Here is a 15218-nt window from a genome sequence, read left to right as displayed (position 1 = left end):
AGGTACTAAAATGAAATCCTCAGGTGCAAAGCTGTACTTTTTGAAAGGGTACAGCCCCAGTGACAGAAAAGGTACAGTTTTGTACCTTTATTTCTGAGAGTGTATATTATTTTTATTTTTGCAGTGCATTTTGTGGATCTGTATGTGTGAAGAGAGAATTCTTGGTAATTTCTTGTGATACTTAGGAATCGAATGTCTACTTTAGATGTTAATGTGTGCCATTATTGTCATTATATATAAACTTCATGCTTAGACCTGCCTGTTTAAATTATTATGGATGTGTGTACACTTCTGTAATTATTGTATTCATGTTATATTTATTTGGAGTACTGAAGACTTTAATTGCATGCCGAAAGGCCTTCTTGGCTTTTAATCCCTCTCTGTCCCTGCCTGTGGCTAAGATGAAACAAACAAAAATAAATAGTTTGTCCTTTACTCCTGTTACCTGCTATGTGTTTATGGTGCAACTGATATCATAGGAATTGGAGAGAATCCATTATCAAAAAAAAAAAAAAAACTGAACCTGTTGCAGAAAAACAAAGACTGCAGAATGCTTTTTGACAATACAAGAGGATAAGAGGAATTTCAAAGCTGACATGATATACAAACAAGGAAACCAAAAACAAACAGAAGAAAAATGTCACTCAATGCCTGACAACATTGTGACTATAGATTCAGCAGCTTGAACCACTTTCAGACTCGCATACTAAGAAACTTATTCTTGAAGCAAGAATATCTAGGCTCTGTATTTATCCAGCTATCTATCTTTTAGAAAAAAAATATATGTAGGTTCTTTAGAACAGAAAAAGCTTTTGGCTGGGTGTTTGGGGACAGATGATATGGAATGCTGATAACTTACACAGATTCTGGGCTGTCTTGGCATCGAGAATTCGCAGCTCTTTTGCTTTTTTCTTGAATTGTGTCATCCTGTCATCTGTTTCGTCCACATCCTTTTTCACTAAAAAGCAAAGAGACACAAGCAAAGTGAGAGCCTTAATTATCCAAACCGGTAAATGCATCTGCTCAACAGTAATATTTAGCGAGCATACACTCAAGGTTTTTCAAATTCCAGTCATCAAGCAATAAAATTATATACATCAATTTTAACAACACACTTCTGAAGAAAATGTAACTGGTGCACAACCATCATTTTGCTACAGTAGGATGTTATGGGTGTTTGCTATGTGGTATTATTCATGGTCAAAGTCAAACGTCTTTAGATATGGTATCTTCTTCAATGCAAAGTTTAAGGAACATTTATTTGAAAAGATGCATTTATTCGACTTAACATATTATATACTATAATTGATAGTTTCATCAAATGCAGCAGGATAAGTTATAAAGCCAAGTTTCATACTCAAGTATGAACAATAGTAATGACGCAATAGCATGTTTGCCTCAAATTGCTACCTTTGTCTTAGAAGACCTGAATTGCTTTAATTGTATGCAGATTTGAACACATGGGTAACCAAAACCACAAGCATGACTTCTGTGCTTCGAAACACACTTTTTATGAGCTCCCGTTGTAGCAATAAAAATGACATATGTTGTTCTCTATAAGGTAATTATACATATGGCACCTCTATAACAGATCCAGGGTGAAGAGCATAAGGACACGGAAATGTTAGATCATGGCAGATGTGTCATGATTATACTGAGACACTGATGCATGTCAGGCTGACTTTTTATAGCAAGACATATAAAAACGAGTGTAATATAAAAAGGATGGAAGAAAGTGAGAAAAATAAAGACAGGAGGAAAGCAATGGACAAATACAGGTTAAACAAGGTGAGATGAAGAGATAAAAATCAGGCAGAGAGACAGAACTATGTGCTAAAGAGACTATTGGCGCGTGACTACGGCTTTGCTCACAGTACACTGGAGGAAGATTTTGCGGCCCGCTATTTGCAAACACAGGGCTCGCTCTGTCAACGGCTCAGAGCCACGGAGATAATTGTGATATTTCTGTAATCCTGAGAAAGCAGGCACGGCAGCTTGGAACAGCCGCAAACTAAAATTAACGCCGTGCATGTGTGACTGGTATTCAGGCAACCATTCCCCTTTGAGGCCCGTTTAAACAGAACGTCCCCCAGTGACAAAAAATGTGTCAGCAAAATCCTCGGCCAAACCGTTGTCACAGTGAACTACTAACTAACTAAATTAGAGAGCAATCAAGGTCTTAGCTCTGGGACCGACCCGAGGGTGAGAGCGAGAGATTCTGGGTAATACTCAGGTGAAAAGACAGTCCTGGTTTGGCAGATTGCTTGTGGGAGTAAGTGCGCACCTCAGCGCTAATCATCACAACTCTGCTATTTATTTAAGCCCAAGATAGAAGTCTCGCAGGAAATCTCGTGCAAACAAGCCTCTACCAAGAAATCTGCATATGCGAAGGTATTATCAAAGCAGCAGTGTTTGCTAAACAGGTGGATTTGCTGCTGGTTATAAGCAATTCACTGTTGTGTCACAAGCACTGTGGAACTGATAGGTGTCTGTTTTGGGCTGAAAGTGATGATGACTCCATTGACAATGCCCTAGGAGTTTGATGTAAAGTCTGTTTTTAAAGCTCATGTGTGGAATAAATTACAAGTAGTTAATTCATGCAACACCTTGATAGGTGACAAGACTTTCCAAGATCCAAAAAGTTTTCACTAAGCGTCTAATAAATAAACCTTATAAGCTGATTGCATTGGTCTAAAGCTACAGGTTTAAGTGACTATATAAACATACGTATGTATATATTTTGAGCCACAGGTGACCCTGGTAGAGCATTGGGTTAGCAGCACAAAAGGTAATGGGTTAAATCCCAAGGAACATACATACTGATAAAACGTATAACTTGTAAATGCATCCTACGATGCTTTGGATAAAAGCATGTATAAATGTAAATGTATTGTGACTCTCTCAGTTTGATTTTAGCAGACCTCTCATTTGATTGGGTGCCTCCATTTCACAATGATGACATCATGAGCCAATAATTCCCAGGGTTCAAACAGCCAGCACTGAGAGACAGGCATGTTTCCACAACAGAATGGCCGCAGTCCAGCTCACTCAGTGTGAGTCCCACTAAAACAAAGCTAAAATCTGGGAAACTTGAGGACCAGAGAAAATAAAATATCAGGAAATGGGATTCCCAAAGGATTTATGTTTTAAAGAGAAGGGGTGCAGGTGAGGAAACAGCTTTCAGCCATATTGTAGGGCTCAAAAACCCTCATCACCCCCTTAGGCGCATTGTCACACACTTCTACCAGCTGGCTTTCCCACCTGGGTAGCCCACGCTCTCAGCAGGATGCTCTCCACACATCCTCAGGCTGTTCAGCTGTTGGACATCCACAGCCCGCCAGGCCTGTGCCTCCTCACACGGAGCAGGGCTGGATTAATGTGAAACAGACACAGCTCATGTGTAGAAATATCGTACTTATATAGTATCTACTGCAGGCTTGCTGATTCAGTCATACCTGGGAAATGAGACATTATTCGAGAAATGATGGGATATAGCTCCACCCCAACCCTTGGCTTATGCCAGAGAGAAAAGTTTACAGAAAAACAAGACAAAATTCAAAACAGCCAAGTGAGCTAAGCCTCTTGATCCACCCACTAGAATATGCTTAGAGTATTGACACAGTCAAACAACTCACAGAGCAGGACGTGTTCCTCCACCTATCCAAGAGGCTAAAACTCTTCTTCCAATTGCTGAGCTTTTATCTGTGTGAATGTTCTTCCAAGAAACACTTTGCAATCATCCAGGGGGGTTAGAGAGTGCAACACTGGCCATGTTTGCATATGTGGCAATGGCCAATTGAAATACTTGAGAATGTCTGAAAAAAGTACAAAACCTTACGGTGCTTACGGTAAATTTTTGAAACTTTATGGGTATTCAACACATTGAAATGTTGTACCTATTGTGGTACAATATTACAGACCTCTTGTGTACACTTAGGAACAATTTTGTAACAGTTCCATTTTATAGGTACAAAACAGTTAACTGTACCTTTTAAGTAACACAATAGATCAGTGGTGGCGAGTCTGCAGGACTGCGGCTCTCCAGGATTGACGTTCGCCACCCCTTCAATAGATCCTTAAAGGGACACTCCATTTTTTTTTTGAAAATAGGCTCATTTTCCAGCTAACCTAAAGTTCAACAATTGATTTTTACTGTTTTGGAATCCATTCAGCTGATCTCCGGATCTGGCGGTACCACTTTTAGCATAGCTTAGCATAATCCATTGAATCTGATTAGACCATTAGCATCACGCTTAAAAATGACCAAATAATTTCGATATTTTTCCTATTTAAAATTTTACTCTTTTGTAGGTACATCGTGTACTAAGATATTACTCAGCACCCGGAAATAGTCCCTTTGGTAACTTTTTAATAGCAGTGGACTATTTTCGGGCACTGAGTAATATCATTGCGCCTGCTGCACACATGGTACGGCAGCAAACTCATTGATTATTACGCCTTATGAGAGATTAATTCCTAGTCATATCGGCCTAGAAAATCACAACGTTTAATTTTTCGTCAGTCTTAGTACACGATGTAACTACAGAACAGTCAAGTTTTAAATAGAAAAAATATTGAAACTCTTTGGTCTAATCAGAATTATGCTAAGCTATGCAAAAAGTGTTAGCGCCAGACCCAGAGATCGGCTGAATGGATTCCAAAATGGTAAAAATCAACTGTTTAACTCTAGAGAAGCTGGAAATTTTTTTTTTTTTCAAAAAAGTATAGTTATGTACCCAAAAAGATATAACACTGCATTATGTTTAGTATACATATAAAGGTACAAAACAGAACATTAGGGTACTGTGCCAACACAGTGACAGAAAATGTATAGTTTTCTAATTTTTTTTGACAGTGTAGAGAGATGTAAACATGTCAACACACCCTTAAAAGCTATTCAGGGTAACAATATGTCATATCTTAGAAATCAGAAATGAATACTAATGATAATAAAGATGTATTATGTGGTATTCCTAGACATAATGAAGTGTAGGGGAAAACCATTTGAATTGGGTGTGTTAAACTGAAAAAAGCCTCACATTATGACCCTGAGCAAGTTAAAGGGATAGTTCACTTTAAAATGAAAATTCTGTCATCATTAACTCATCCTCATGTTGTTCTAAACCTGTATGAATTTCTTTTTTCTGATGAACACAAAAGAAGATATTTTGAGAAATGATGGTAAACACACAGCAGTAAGTGACCATAGACTTCCATAGTAGGAATAAAAACATATGATGGAATTTAATGGGTACCGTCAACTGTGTGCTTACCATCATTTATCAAAATATTTTCTTCATCCATTATCACAATACTTTCAAAAATGTTTTCCTACTATGGAAATCAATGGTCACTTACTGCTGTGTGTTTACCATAATTTCTCAAAATATATTTTTTGTGTTCATCAGAAAAAAGAAATTGATACAGGTTTAGAACAACATGAGGATGGGTAAATTATGACAGAATTTTCATTTTAAAGTGAACTATCCCTTTAAACTATTCTGAAACTAATACAGACGGCTCATTAAGATTTTATGGAGAACCACATTTATACAATGAAATTAAAGTTGATTCAAGATATGTCCTGTGCATGTAGGTCATAAAGAGCATGAATGAATAAAAAAATAGTTTATCACCCAGTAACAAAAAGACATAATTAAGTTAATAAGTGGGCCAGTAAGTTATTACAGAGACAAGGCAAAGCCAGGTGGTTTCACTTATAAAGTATCCATGAAAGAGCAATTATTCTTGGGGGTGTTTCAACATAATAAAAATAGCAGTATTTCAGAATGATGTGTTAGTAATGTGATCCATTAGAAGGCAAACACAAAGCTGGGGTAAAGACTGGTTTCACAACGTTAGTAAAACATTAACAGTGCAAGACTACTCTTGCCAACATAACCACATACGTGTGTATGTTAAGTTCACAGATATTGTTATATGTAGGGGCTAAGAGAACAAGACTCTTGGCAGAAACCAAAGAACAATGCAGGGAGTGAAATGTAATAGCAATATTTAATCTTACAATAAGAAACGCAATAAAAAGGCAACAGAAAAACGCACTCAAGTTCACACAAGACCTTCCTGTGATTTTTGGAAAGAGGGGAACTCGTGGGAGCTCCTTGTTTCCAAAGTTCTCCACATTTGGGCGTAGAGATTGTTTACTGGACTTGAATCTTTCTGCTGGGAGCTTTCCATGAGATATCTCCCCCAGGCAGTCAAAGCCTTGAGCATTCGCAAGCTAAACACTACCACATGTTCGCTTCCGGACTGAAATGATTCACACGAGTGCACTACTCACAGATATAAAGCAGGTGAATGGAGCAATGAAAACAAGGATGACAGGCACTCTTAAAACATGTTCAATGTCTCAGCCACCCAGAAAAGACAATGCAGAGTCTGACTGTGTGCTGGGAAATGAATGATCTAAATGTGTAATCTGTCTGGATCCACCTGACTCATCTTCTACCTCCATAAACTTGGTGTACAAGTCTTACTAACTCGGAACCACTATGAATTCAGTGCCTGTGTCACAACTACTTCAAACAGCAAAGGTTTTTTTATGAATTAACCAGGAGTAAACAGACTCAGTGGTTTGTTTCTCTGTACATCCGTATCCTTCATAACATCCACAAAAGTCTCCAAATATGAAACACTTGAAGTTTGAAAACATTTCCAGCTGTGACCAATTTCTGCCAGTGACTAAGACTTAAGAGAGGTCTTTTTCTCAACCTTGTAACCAATGTATTGTCTGGAAATAAATCCACCACACCAGCATTTTCACTAACATCTAACATCACAAATGCATGCTCACACTCTCAGAAAGGCAACGGTTTAAGGACGGTTTAAGCTGAGATTGTGTCTTCACCTTTCATCCTGGTTAAACCTTATTGATCGAATAAGGGTGATCAATAAGGAAAATCACATACAAATTGAATCTGTGCAGAGCACAACCAGCACTCCTGCATCCAGATAAGTGCTTAATGTACAAATGTCTGAAATGTCCAAATTCGGGGTGGAGATTTCATGGAAGGCCAGTTGAGTGCATGAGATGATGCGGTTTGGAAAAGAGTGCCCACGGCTATTCATTGTCAGCAGTCAATTGTTAGTGAAGCAGTTTTTGTACAAAGTACTAGAAGGAACAGAGAGTTTGTTGATGTCAGAAAAAAGGCACATGGACCATAAATACAAGGGGAGCTCTCTGAATGAGTATAATTCAACCTCTCTCTGACAGCTTTCTGATGTCAGGTTATTAGAAAGCATCTCTCTTGTAATGACTTCCCCCTTCCTTTAGTCCTGACCTTCAGAGAACTAGGGTGCTCAAGCAAAACTGTCTAAGCTCAAGGTGAATAGAAAAACAGCTGGGGGGAGGCTGTGCTTCCATCCATGCAATTATCATCATCTATAACGATAACAGGGGAAAAAGGAGGTTTGTGGTAATGATGATTGTGATAGGGCAGCAGGTAAAGCTCAAATCCCTCTGAGAACAGCATGATATGTCTGACAGTCTTCCAAAGCATGACTATGTTCATGGGTCACTAATATACTCCCGATTTTATGCTGGGTTTAGCCAGTAGCATGGAGTGAGTGGGCTGAAAAGGTCTTAGCCTGACCCGATAACCACTGGCTCTCTAGTAGTTTCATTATGACCGAGAGACACAATGAGACTGAGCAACAGCTGGACTGCAAAAGGAACCCAGGAGGAGCGCCAAACCATGTTTCTCCTACTCATGTCAGAACTTCTGTTTACAATAACATTTGTTGTGTCTTAGAGGCAAGTCTTGTGGGAAACTCAAAGTGGAGCAGAAATTACAAAGCAATGCTATAACTTCCAGTTAAAGGGACAGTTCGTCCAAACATAAAAATCCTGTAACCGTTTACTCATCTTGACTGGAATTATCTGTACTGACTTCCATATTTGTTTTTCCTGCTATGGAAGCTCTGCAGCTGTGTGGTTACCGCCATTAGTAATTAAAATATCTTATTTTGTGTTCATCAGAATAAAGAAACTCACGAAGGTTTAGCAATACATGAGGGTGAGTAAATTACAGCCCAGTCTCACGACATTACGTACCTAGTCATGTAAATTTACTGTCACAAATTTCCATGTTTTTTGTGGCTGTCTTACGAATTTCTGTTAACGTGTCATTGTCACATACTCAACTGTTTTGTCCTATTTTCTTACCATTGTTGCTTCAGTTAAGGGTTAGATTTACATAAAATTACATCATTACCCAAACCTAACTCTAACCCTAACGCCAGGCAACAATGGTTTAAAAATCAGAAAATATAAAAAATTTGAAAAAATAGTATAAACCAATACTTAAAAGTGAAATCCTAATGCAAACACCAAATCTAACAGAAGCGACAATGGCTTGAAAATAGGAAAAAGCAGTTGAGTAACCAATATGTGACCATGACACGTAAACAGAAATTTGGGATACGGTCGCGAAAAACCATGGACAATTTGTGACAGTTTCACGAAAAAGAATCCGAAATTTACGTGACTATAGTCCCAGTATAGGTCATAAAGCCCGCCTTCCCATGTTATTCAATGGGACTTGAGACAACTAAAAAATTTTATTACACTTCAATTATCTTTTTTCAAAGCTGGTTTCTTTCATTTACTGTAGTTTTTATCACGCGGATGTAAATTCAAGTGTTTGTTTTTAAAATAAGTTTGTTTTTAGTTAGTTATTTAAAGGAACATTATGTACGAAATTTATTTCAATTAATCATAAAATGGCCTTGATGTCACTAGACATTAAGAAAGCATTTTCATTTCAAATACTTATACTGAAAACAGTGGTCTGGCTAGGATATTGTCATTTAAAAAAGTGGAGTTGCAGCCCTCAACTGATGTTTATGTTGTCATTTTGTGTATTGGCCACCAGTTGTGTGATTGCAGTACCAGTTTTAGCCACAAGTTTTGTGATTGCAATACCAGTTTTGGCCACAATCCTACATACTGGTCTTTTAATGATATAAAAACGATGGTGTCACGTCATGATTGACAGCTGTGATATCGTGTGATATGCACATTCTGTGAGAGCGAGGGCGAGGTCTTGATTTCGCGGCTTTACTTCCTGCTCACAACTGCGCAGGACTGGTCCCGAAATCGCTACTGCACAGACTCAAGACCCAAGATGTCAGCGCCATATCAGGACACTGGTGGCTTCACTTTTCACCAATGGAAGAGAGCGAACAGGCGTCGTCCATTTTTTTTTTACAGTCTATGCGTGAGACTGGGTTATAAATTTGGACATAATGTTCGTTTTTGGGTGAACTATCCCTTTAAGTATGCCTACAGATACATTAATATATTAATATGATGCATCTTTGGTACCAATATGTACCTCTGAGGTACTAATATGCAATCTTTCAGTGCAAAAATGTACTTTTTGAAAGGGTACAACCCCAATGGCAGCCGTGGTACAAGTGTGTACATGTTTTTCGGAAAGTCTGTGAAATGAAAACAGACATAAACGGAGGAAGAAGTTGGCAAATATTAAAATAAGTATGATGAAAGACCTTTCAATTTTGCAGGAATTATCCCTTTATTATTTATAATTCTTTCAAAGAGCATATCCATGCCTTGCAAATTATTTTAGGGCGTTCTACGAGGGACTGAAGCACAGTCGAACTGATACTCACTCAGGCGTGGTTTCTTTCATTGAGTTTGAGCTCACTAAGCACGCAAATTCATGCAGTAATCTGGCAGAGCAGCACTTCAGCTCTCTCCTATAGTACGGCTCTGCTGCGTACGGAGCTGATAATAGGTTATCTACCGTATTTAATTCACACAATCACAATTGTGCGAAATGAAAACAGCAGTCTATGAAAGACGATGTATTGTACTGACATTCTGCTTTATCATGAGGTCATTTGTAAAAACCCATATCACCCTCATTTAATACAATGGAGGTGCCCATGTGGGGTAATAAAATGAAAATAATGAGCAATGGAAAAATGTCTTACAGATATATAGTCTCAGTGGTGTGAACACAACTGGGTTACAGTTGTAAGCCGCAGTATTACAGCACCAAAGCCTAAACATCTCTTTAATGTCTGGGTGGGAAGCTCAAGATGGCAAAGAGTGTGGGAAGAGTCACTCCTCAGGGCTGTAACTGACCGCAGAGGGCTTTACAGTCATGACTTCTGGATTCAAGCCCACAGCCAATGCACTTCAACAGGAGACGTTGGTTTAAAGGCTTGTTTGACCCATTACATTTAAACCACCGAACCAACTTGACTTTGCTAAAACAATGCACTGAATGCTCATCCTCCAGGCACAGGTTTCTTAAAAATGTGTATAAGGCCCAAAATCTGTTCATGTCTATTGTCAAGAATAGCATGTGCTGGATACAGCAATGTTTAATCTATAACAGTGTGTATAGCCTTATTGTAACACATTTTCTTACAGTATGTGTCTATACTGAGAAACTGTGATATTAAACAGCATACTGTATGTAGTTATGTGGCCTTCAATGTCCTGAATGTTGTTCAGTGAATAAATAACTTAATTATTGGCGGAAATTAATACTAAACACATTTTGCCTTGAAATTGGATGACAAAAATGTGGCCATGGCAGAGACTAGATCCACATAATCAGGAATTCACACAAATAAAGGACATGTTAATCGTGTTTAAATCTTCCGTTGATTTATATATTTATCTAAATGCTTCATTTCGAATACATTTATTGTTTCTGCCCCCCACTACGGCACAGCTGAGATAAGGTCCGAAATGGAGAAATGATCAACATCACCACTGCTGGGCCAATGCCTCATTTGAGTCCCTGTGGTTAGGGGCTGGGTCCTGAGGCCGTGTGGTCATGTTTAACCTCTCCATTGGAGCTCTGTGGGCTTGAGACTAACCACTATGTTAAATTGCTAGTGGCTGACTTGGCTCAGGAGGCTTCCTCCAAAAAAAAATGCTATGTCATTTGACAGCAAGAAGGAAATAAAACAATCCTCAGAGGGAAAAAGGAAATCAGAACCTATTGAGGAAAATCTGTCTTCCAAGGACTTTCTTCGTAACATGTGGCTGAGTGTCATGCTTTCTATCTTGAAGGTTAACCGATATGTTGATCCAATTTGTCTGCCATGGTGCGGAGAGGCCTTTAGAAATACCTCACATGTTGTGCGTGCAAATGTCAAGGTTTGCCTGAAGGACAACAATAAACAAACAAATAAATAAAGTACAAATAATAAAATAAATAAAATGACTGTTTCTTCAAGGCAACCTGGCATTATGCTTGTTACCGAGAGAAAGTATTATCTCCTGAAATCAAATCCACAGCAAGCATGAAGAGTGTAATTGTAAGTCTCCGCAATCCTACCAAAGGCAGAAGCTGCTGAAATTCATGCATATTTTCAAAAACCTATGGATTCTCTTGTCAACAGTAAACAATTTCTGACAGTGTCTGACATATGCTAAAGGGTGTGTGTGTGTGTGATTTTGCCCCTCCAAGTCATATTCTGATGATTCTTTCTTTCATTTTTAGGTTTCGTACTGTATGTATGTGGATCATAGACCTGGGACAGTGTGTGGTGACCTGGGGAGGGCCAGCGAAGATGAGGGCAGGCCCGGGGTGGGTAATCGAAGAACCGGGAGATGTCCAGGTGGGCTCCTTCACTTCTGGGCCGGTCAAGGTTTTTGTTTTTTACATTTGTCACGTTAGTAAGTTTATCTTATCTTAAATAACACTACACACGTTCCGCATTCTGACACGGCAGCGCGCAGCCTCTGCATGGGATGTACCATATGAGTGACTCCCCCCTCCCCTCCCATAGAGTTGGTTCGGTCCATAGCACGTCTTTTCCAAAACTTACTTTTCTTAGGTAGGCTGGGCCGGCCCTGAGGTACGCGTTTCAGGGAGGATGGGTGGGAGGAAGAAGCAGCCAGGAGGGGCTGTAAAAGCCAGAATGAAAAAAGAAAGACATTGGAGGAGGATGCTGCCAAATGTGCCAAGCTTACCGATTTATTTTCAAGAGGACAAACACAAGTGGTGACAGGTAGAGAGAGATATGCCTAGTAATGATTAGCATTCGCAACTTAATTATTCGGCTAATACCGTTGTCTACCTGTTCCTGAACAAAATATAAAATTTAATCAAAATATTAGCCTTTTGTGTATCACCCAATACATAGCGATGCATAGACTATATTATGCAGTTTAATATTGATAACAAAACTCAAGCTTGATCTGTGTATGCAGTAAAATTACTTTTTATTATTTTTATTTTATTTTAATTACTAGGCTAATTATTTTTTGTCGTGAATAAGTATATTATTATTTAATTCATATTTAACTTTTACATTATTTGTTTAACCATGGTATTAATAAAAACTACATGAAAGTAAGTTCTGAACTGTTGCTTCATTTATCCAATTTGGCAAAAGTGCTAATTTGGCACCATGGAAAATTCCAACATGGAAAAATTGAGCCGGTCTTAGTCCTGAAACTCCCAGGCTGAAAAGTTGCCCCACTCCGTCCCCCTGGATGAGGGTTGGGGAAACTCAAACATTACAAAATATTTCCATGTAATGGAGTGTCAGTGATTGCATTTACAGGAATGTAGCAGAGCATCTTGTTTTTAAAAGCCCCCTGTTGACTCAATCTTGCGCAGGGTGGGATGACCTTGGTCCAGATGCTCGGGTGGTCAGAAGCAGCAGACTTCACATTCTCTCCATTCCTCTTCATGTATTCCCTCTTTCTCCACTTATCCTTTTAGCTGGGTCAAGCCAAGCCCTGGCTGTTTCAACACAAACCTACACGAGTGCACATCTTTCACTCGGTTCCCTGATAACCATTTACTTTCACAATGATTATGGAGAATGCTAAGCTAGAAAGATTAGTATGGCCAAATAAATTAAAGTATATAGGAAGTGCAAAAAGAGACGGTAACGGCTAAAACATCCCTAAGCAATGCTTTGAGAAACCACGCTTCCCTAACAGCCAATTAATTCTGATCTTCCTTCCTCAAAAGCAGGACCCCTCTGTTATATCCTTTAAACTCCATCGTTGATTGCAGCCTTCTATGTTTGCATTACTGACAAAAGCTAGTCAAGCATAATGAGCTATAATGATAGAGTGTGAAGTGAACATCTATTCCGGTAGTGGTGTGTGGAGTGGCTTTGTGTGGCATCTCAGGTTTGTCTCAGATAGTGATTACTGGGTTGGCAGGACTGAAACGCATAAGCTCCGACCTGCTTTACTTTGGAATTAATGTGTCCATGGACGTGTTGTCCAAACTGGGTACTCTACCCCGGCGTATTGGATTATAAGACATTTATGGGTCCCGCTGTCTGGATTACTCAGGGATTGTATTGTGTATTAACTGCAGCAGCAAATGCAGTTATGAGGCTTCACGTTCAACTACTTGCTCCTGTTTGCTTTGTAAAAGCGTAGATTGAGAGCACACAGAGATGTAATGTTCCTCTGTACTTCTACAGTATTCATGAAAGATCAATACAGTCAACAGAGAACAACACAGTGATTTAATCAACCCCATACTGCTGCCTTTAATGACAAAAAGCTATTATTATAAAGCTGTTGTGTTATTACTTGAAGTTTGTGAAGATGCTGCTGTCTGTTTGCTAAGATGGCTTTTAGAGCATTGCTATGCAGTTGCTATGCAGTGCCAAAAGAGCCCATTCCAAGTTACCAAAATATTATGGTGCCTACACTGTCAAAAATAAAGGTACAAAGCTGTCACCGGGGCAGAACCCTTTGAAAAAGGTAGTAATATGTACCATTTAGGTACAAATATGTATCTTTGAACTGCCAATATGTACGTTTGAAGTACTAATATACACTTTTTGGGTACAAACAAAAGCGTACCTTTTTCAAAGCGTACTGTTACAGTGACAACTTTTGTAATTTCTGAGAGTGTACAGGAGACATGACATTTTTTTCAAAAGTTTGATTTTCATACCCTAATAGCACACTTTTATTCAGTATTCAGTGGTATGGTAAAAGTCCACAAAACTTGAGCTGGGGTGCAAATCTATTTGAACACCATTATGTCCAACAATTATATATTTTTTTTTTTTTTGAGTCTAACGTTACAAAATCTCCATTGAATAAAAGTACAAACATGATTTGTAGTGTCTGATAGTGGTGGCTTTGTAGATCCAAGAGAGAAGCACAATGCGAGGTAAACAAATCTATAAACAACATCAAATTACAGCTGGACCTTTACGAGCAAGCTTTTAGGTCACTTGGTTTCTAGCAGAGGAAATGTAGCTATTGACTTTGCTCAGGAAACAATTCAACCCAACCAGATATATTTTTAAGATCTCCCCCCAGCATTCCGGTAGAGAGGAAGAGAGAAGTAGACTTTGAAGGCCCGTGTAATATGATCATGGAATCACAGGGAATTCTTTGAAGGCAGCTAGGATCAATGGAGGAAAAAGTGGCCGTGGTTAAGCGGTGGCACTGTAAGTCGTGCCTCTCTGATCTAGCCAGATCTTTGCTCTCTATCAAAGCCAGACTGAATTAAATGTGAATTACAGAAGTGAAAGCTCTTGACTGAAAAGACAGCATTTATCATCAGAAAGATGTGTGGTTATCTCTTATTCAGTCTCTGTTCTTTTGGCCCCTTACAATGACATCTCCTTCTAAGGCTGGATTTGCTTCAAACGGTTCTTAACCCCAGAGGTGATATCAGAAACGCTAGGAACGTGCCCCTTTTGGATGTCTGAGCCTACAGGCGTTTAAATTCAACCAAAAAAGGTAACTATTATATGTAAAAAAATGCAAAAAAAAAAATGTCAGTTTGGATACTGACATTATTTATTTGTTGTAAGTGTGAAACACTTCTAAACGTTTCTATGTTTGGTAAGCCTGATCAAGACACACCTAGCATCATTTGTTTTAAACTGGCTAAAACCAACCAAAATGTTGATTGGCTTACTAAAGAAATAAATAAATAACTATAAATAGATAATAACTATAAATAGATATTTATAATATAAATATTGTGTTTGTAAGACACTATACTAAATTCTAGAGGTGTAACAATACTTCAATATGGATCAGTACATCAATATATTTTTCTAATGATCCAATGCATCGATGCCACATGAAAAAAAAAAACGATTTGAGGTACTTTAATTTTGACACTCTCCAAGTCTTCATTCCTTGACGTAACATCATTTCCGCCAAAGCTTGCATTTTTGTTTATTTTCATCTGCTAGCATCAGCAAGTGAA

The 15218-nt window shown here is 38.6% G+C and overlaps 1 protein-coding gene across 8 annotated transcripts in view; it reads right to left on the bottom strand.

Annotated features, from left to right (window-relative positions):
* Nucleotides 1-15218, bottom strand: part of diaph2 (diaphanous-related formin 2) — a 505065-nt gene that overhangs the window by 225044 nt on the left and 264803 nt on the right. For all 8 annotated transcript variants that reach the window (XM_065273074.2, XM_065273073.2, XM_065273078.2 and 5 more), the window contains one exon: nt 860-958. In XM_065273074.2, the coding sequence (XP_065129146.2) occupies nt 860-958 (99 nt within the window). The remainder of the gene's footprint in view (nt 1-859; nt 959-15218) is intronic.

Source organism: Paramisgurnus dabryanus, chromosome 16 (assembly GCF_030506205.2).
Source record: "Paramisgurnus dabryanus chromosome 16, PD_genome_1.1, whole genome shotgun sequence".
NCBI lineage: Eukaryota > Metazoa > Chordata > Actinopteri > Cypriniformes > Cobitidae > Paramisgurnus > Paramisgurnus dabryanus.
Note: the sequence above shows the minus strand (reverse complement) of the source record. Positions and strands in the feature narration are given on the sequence as shown.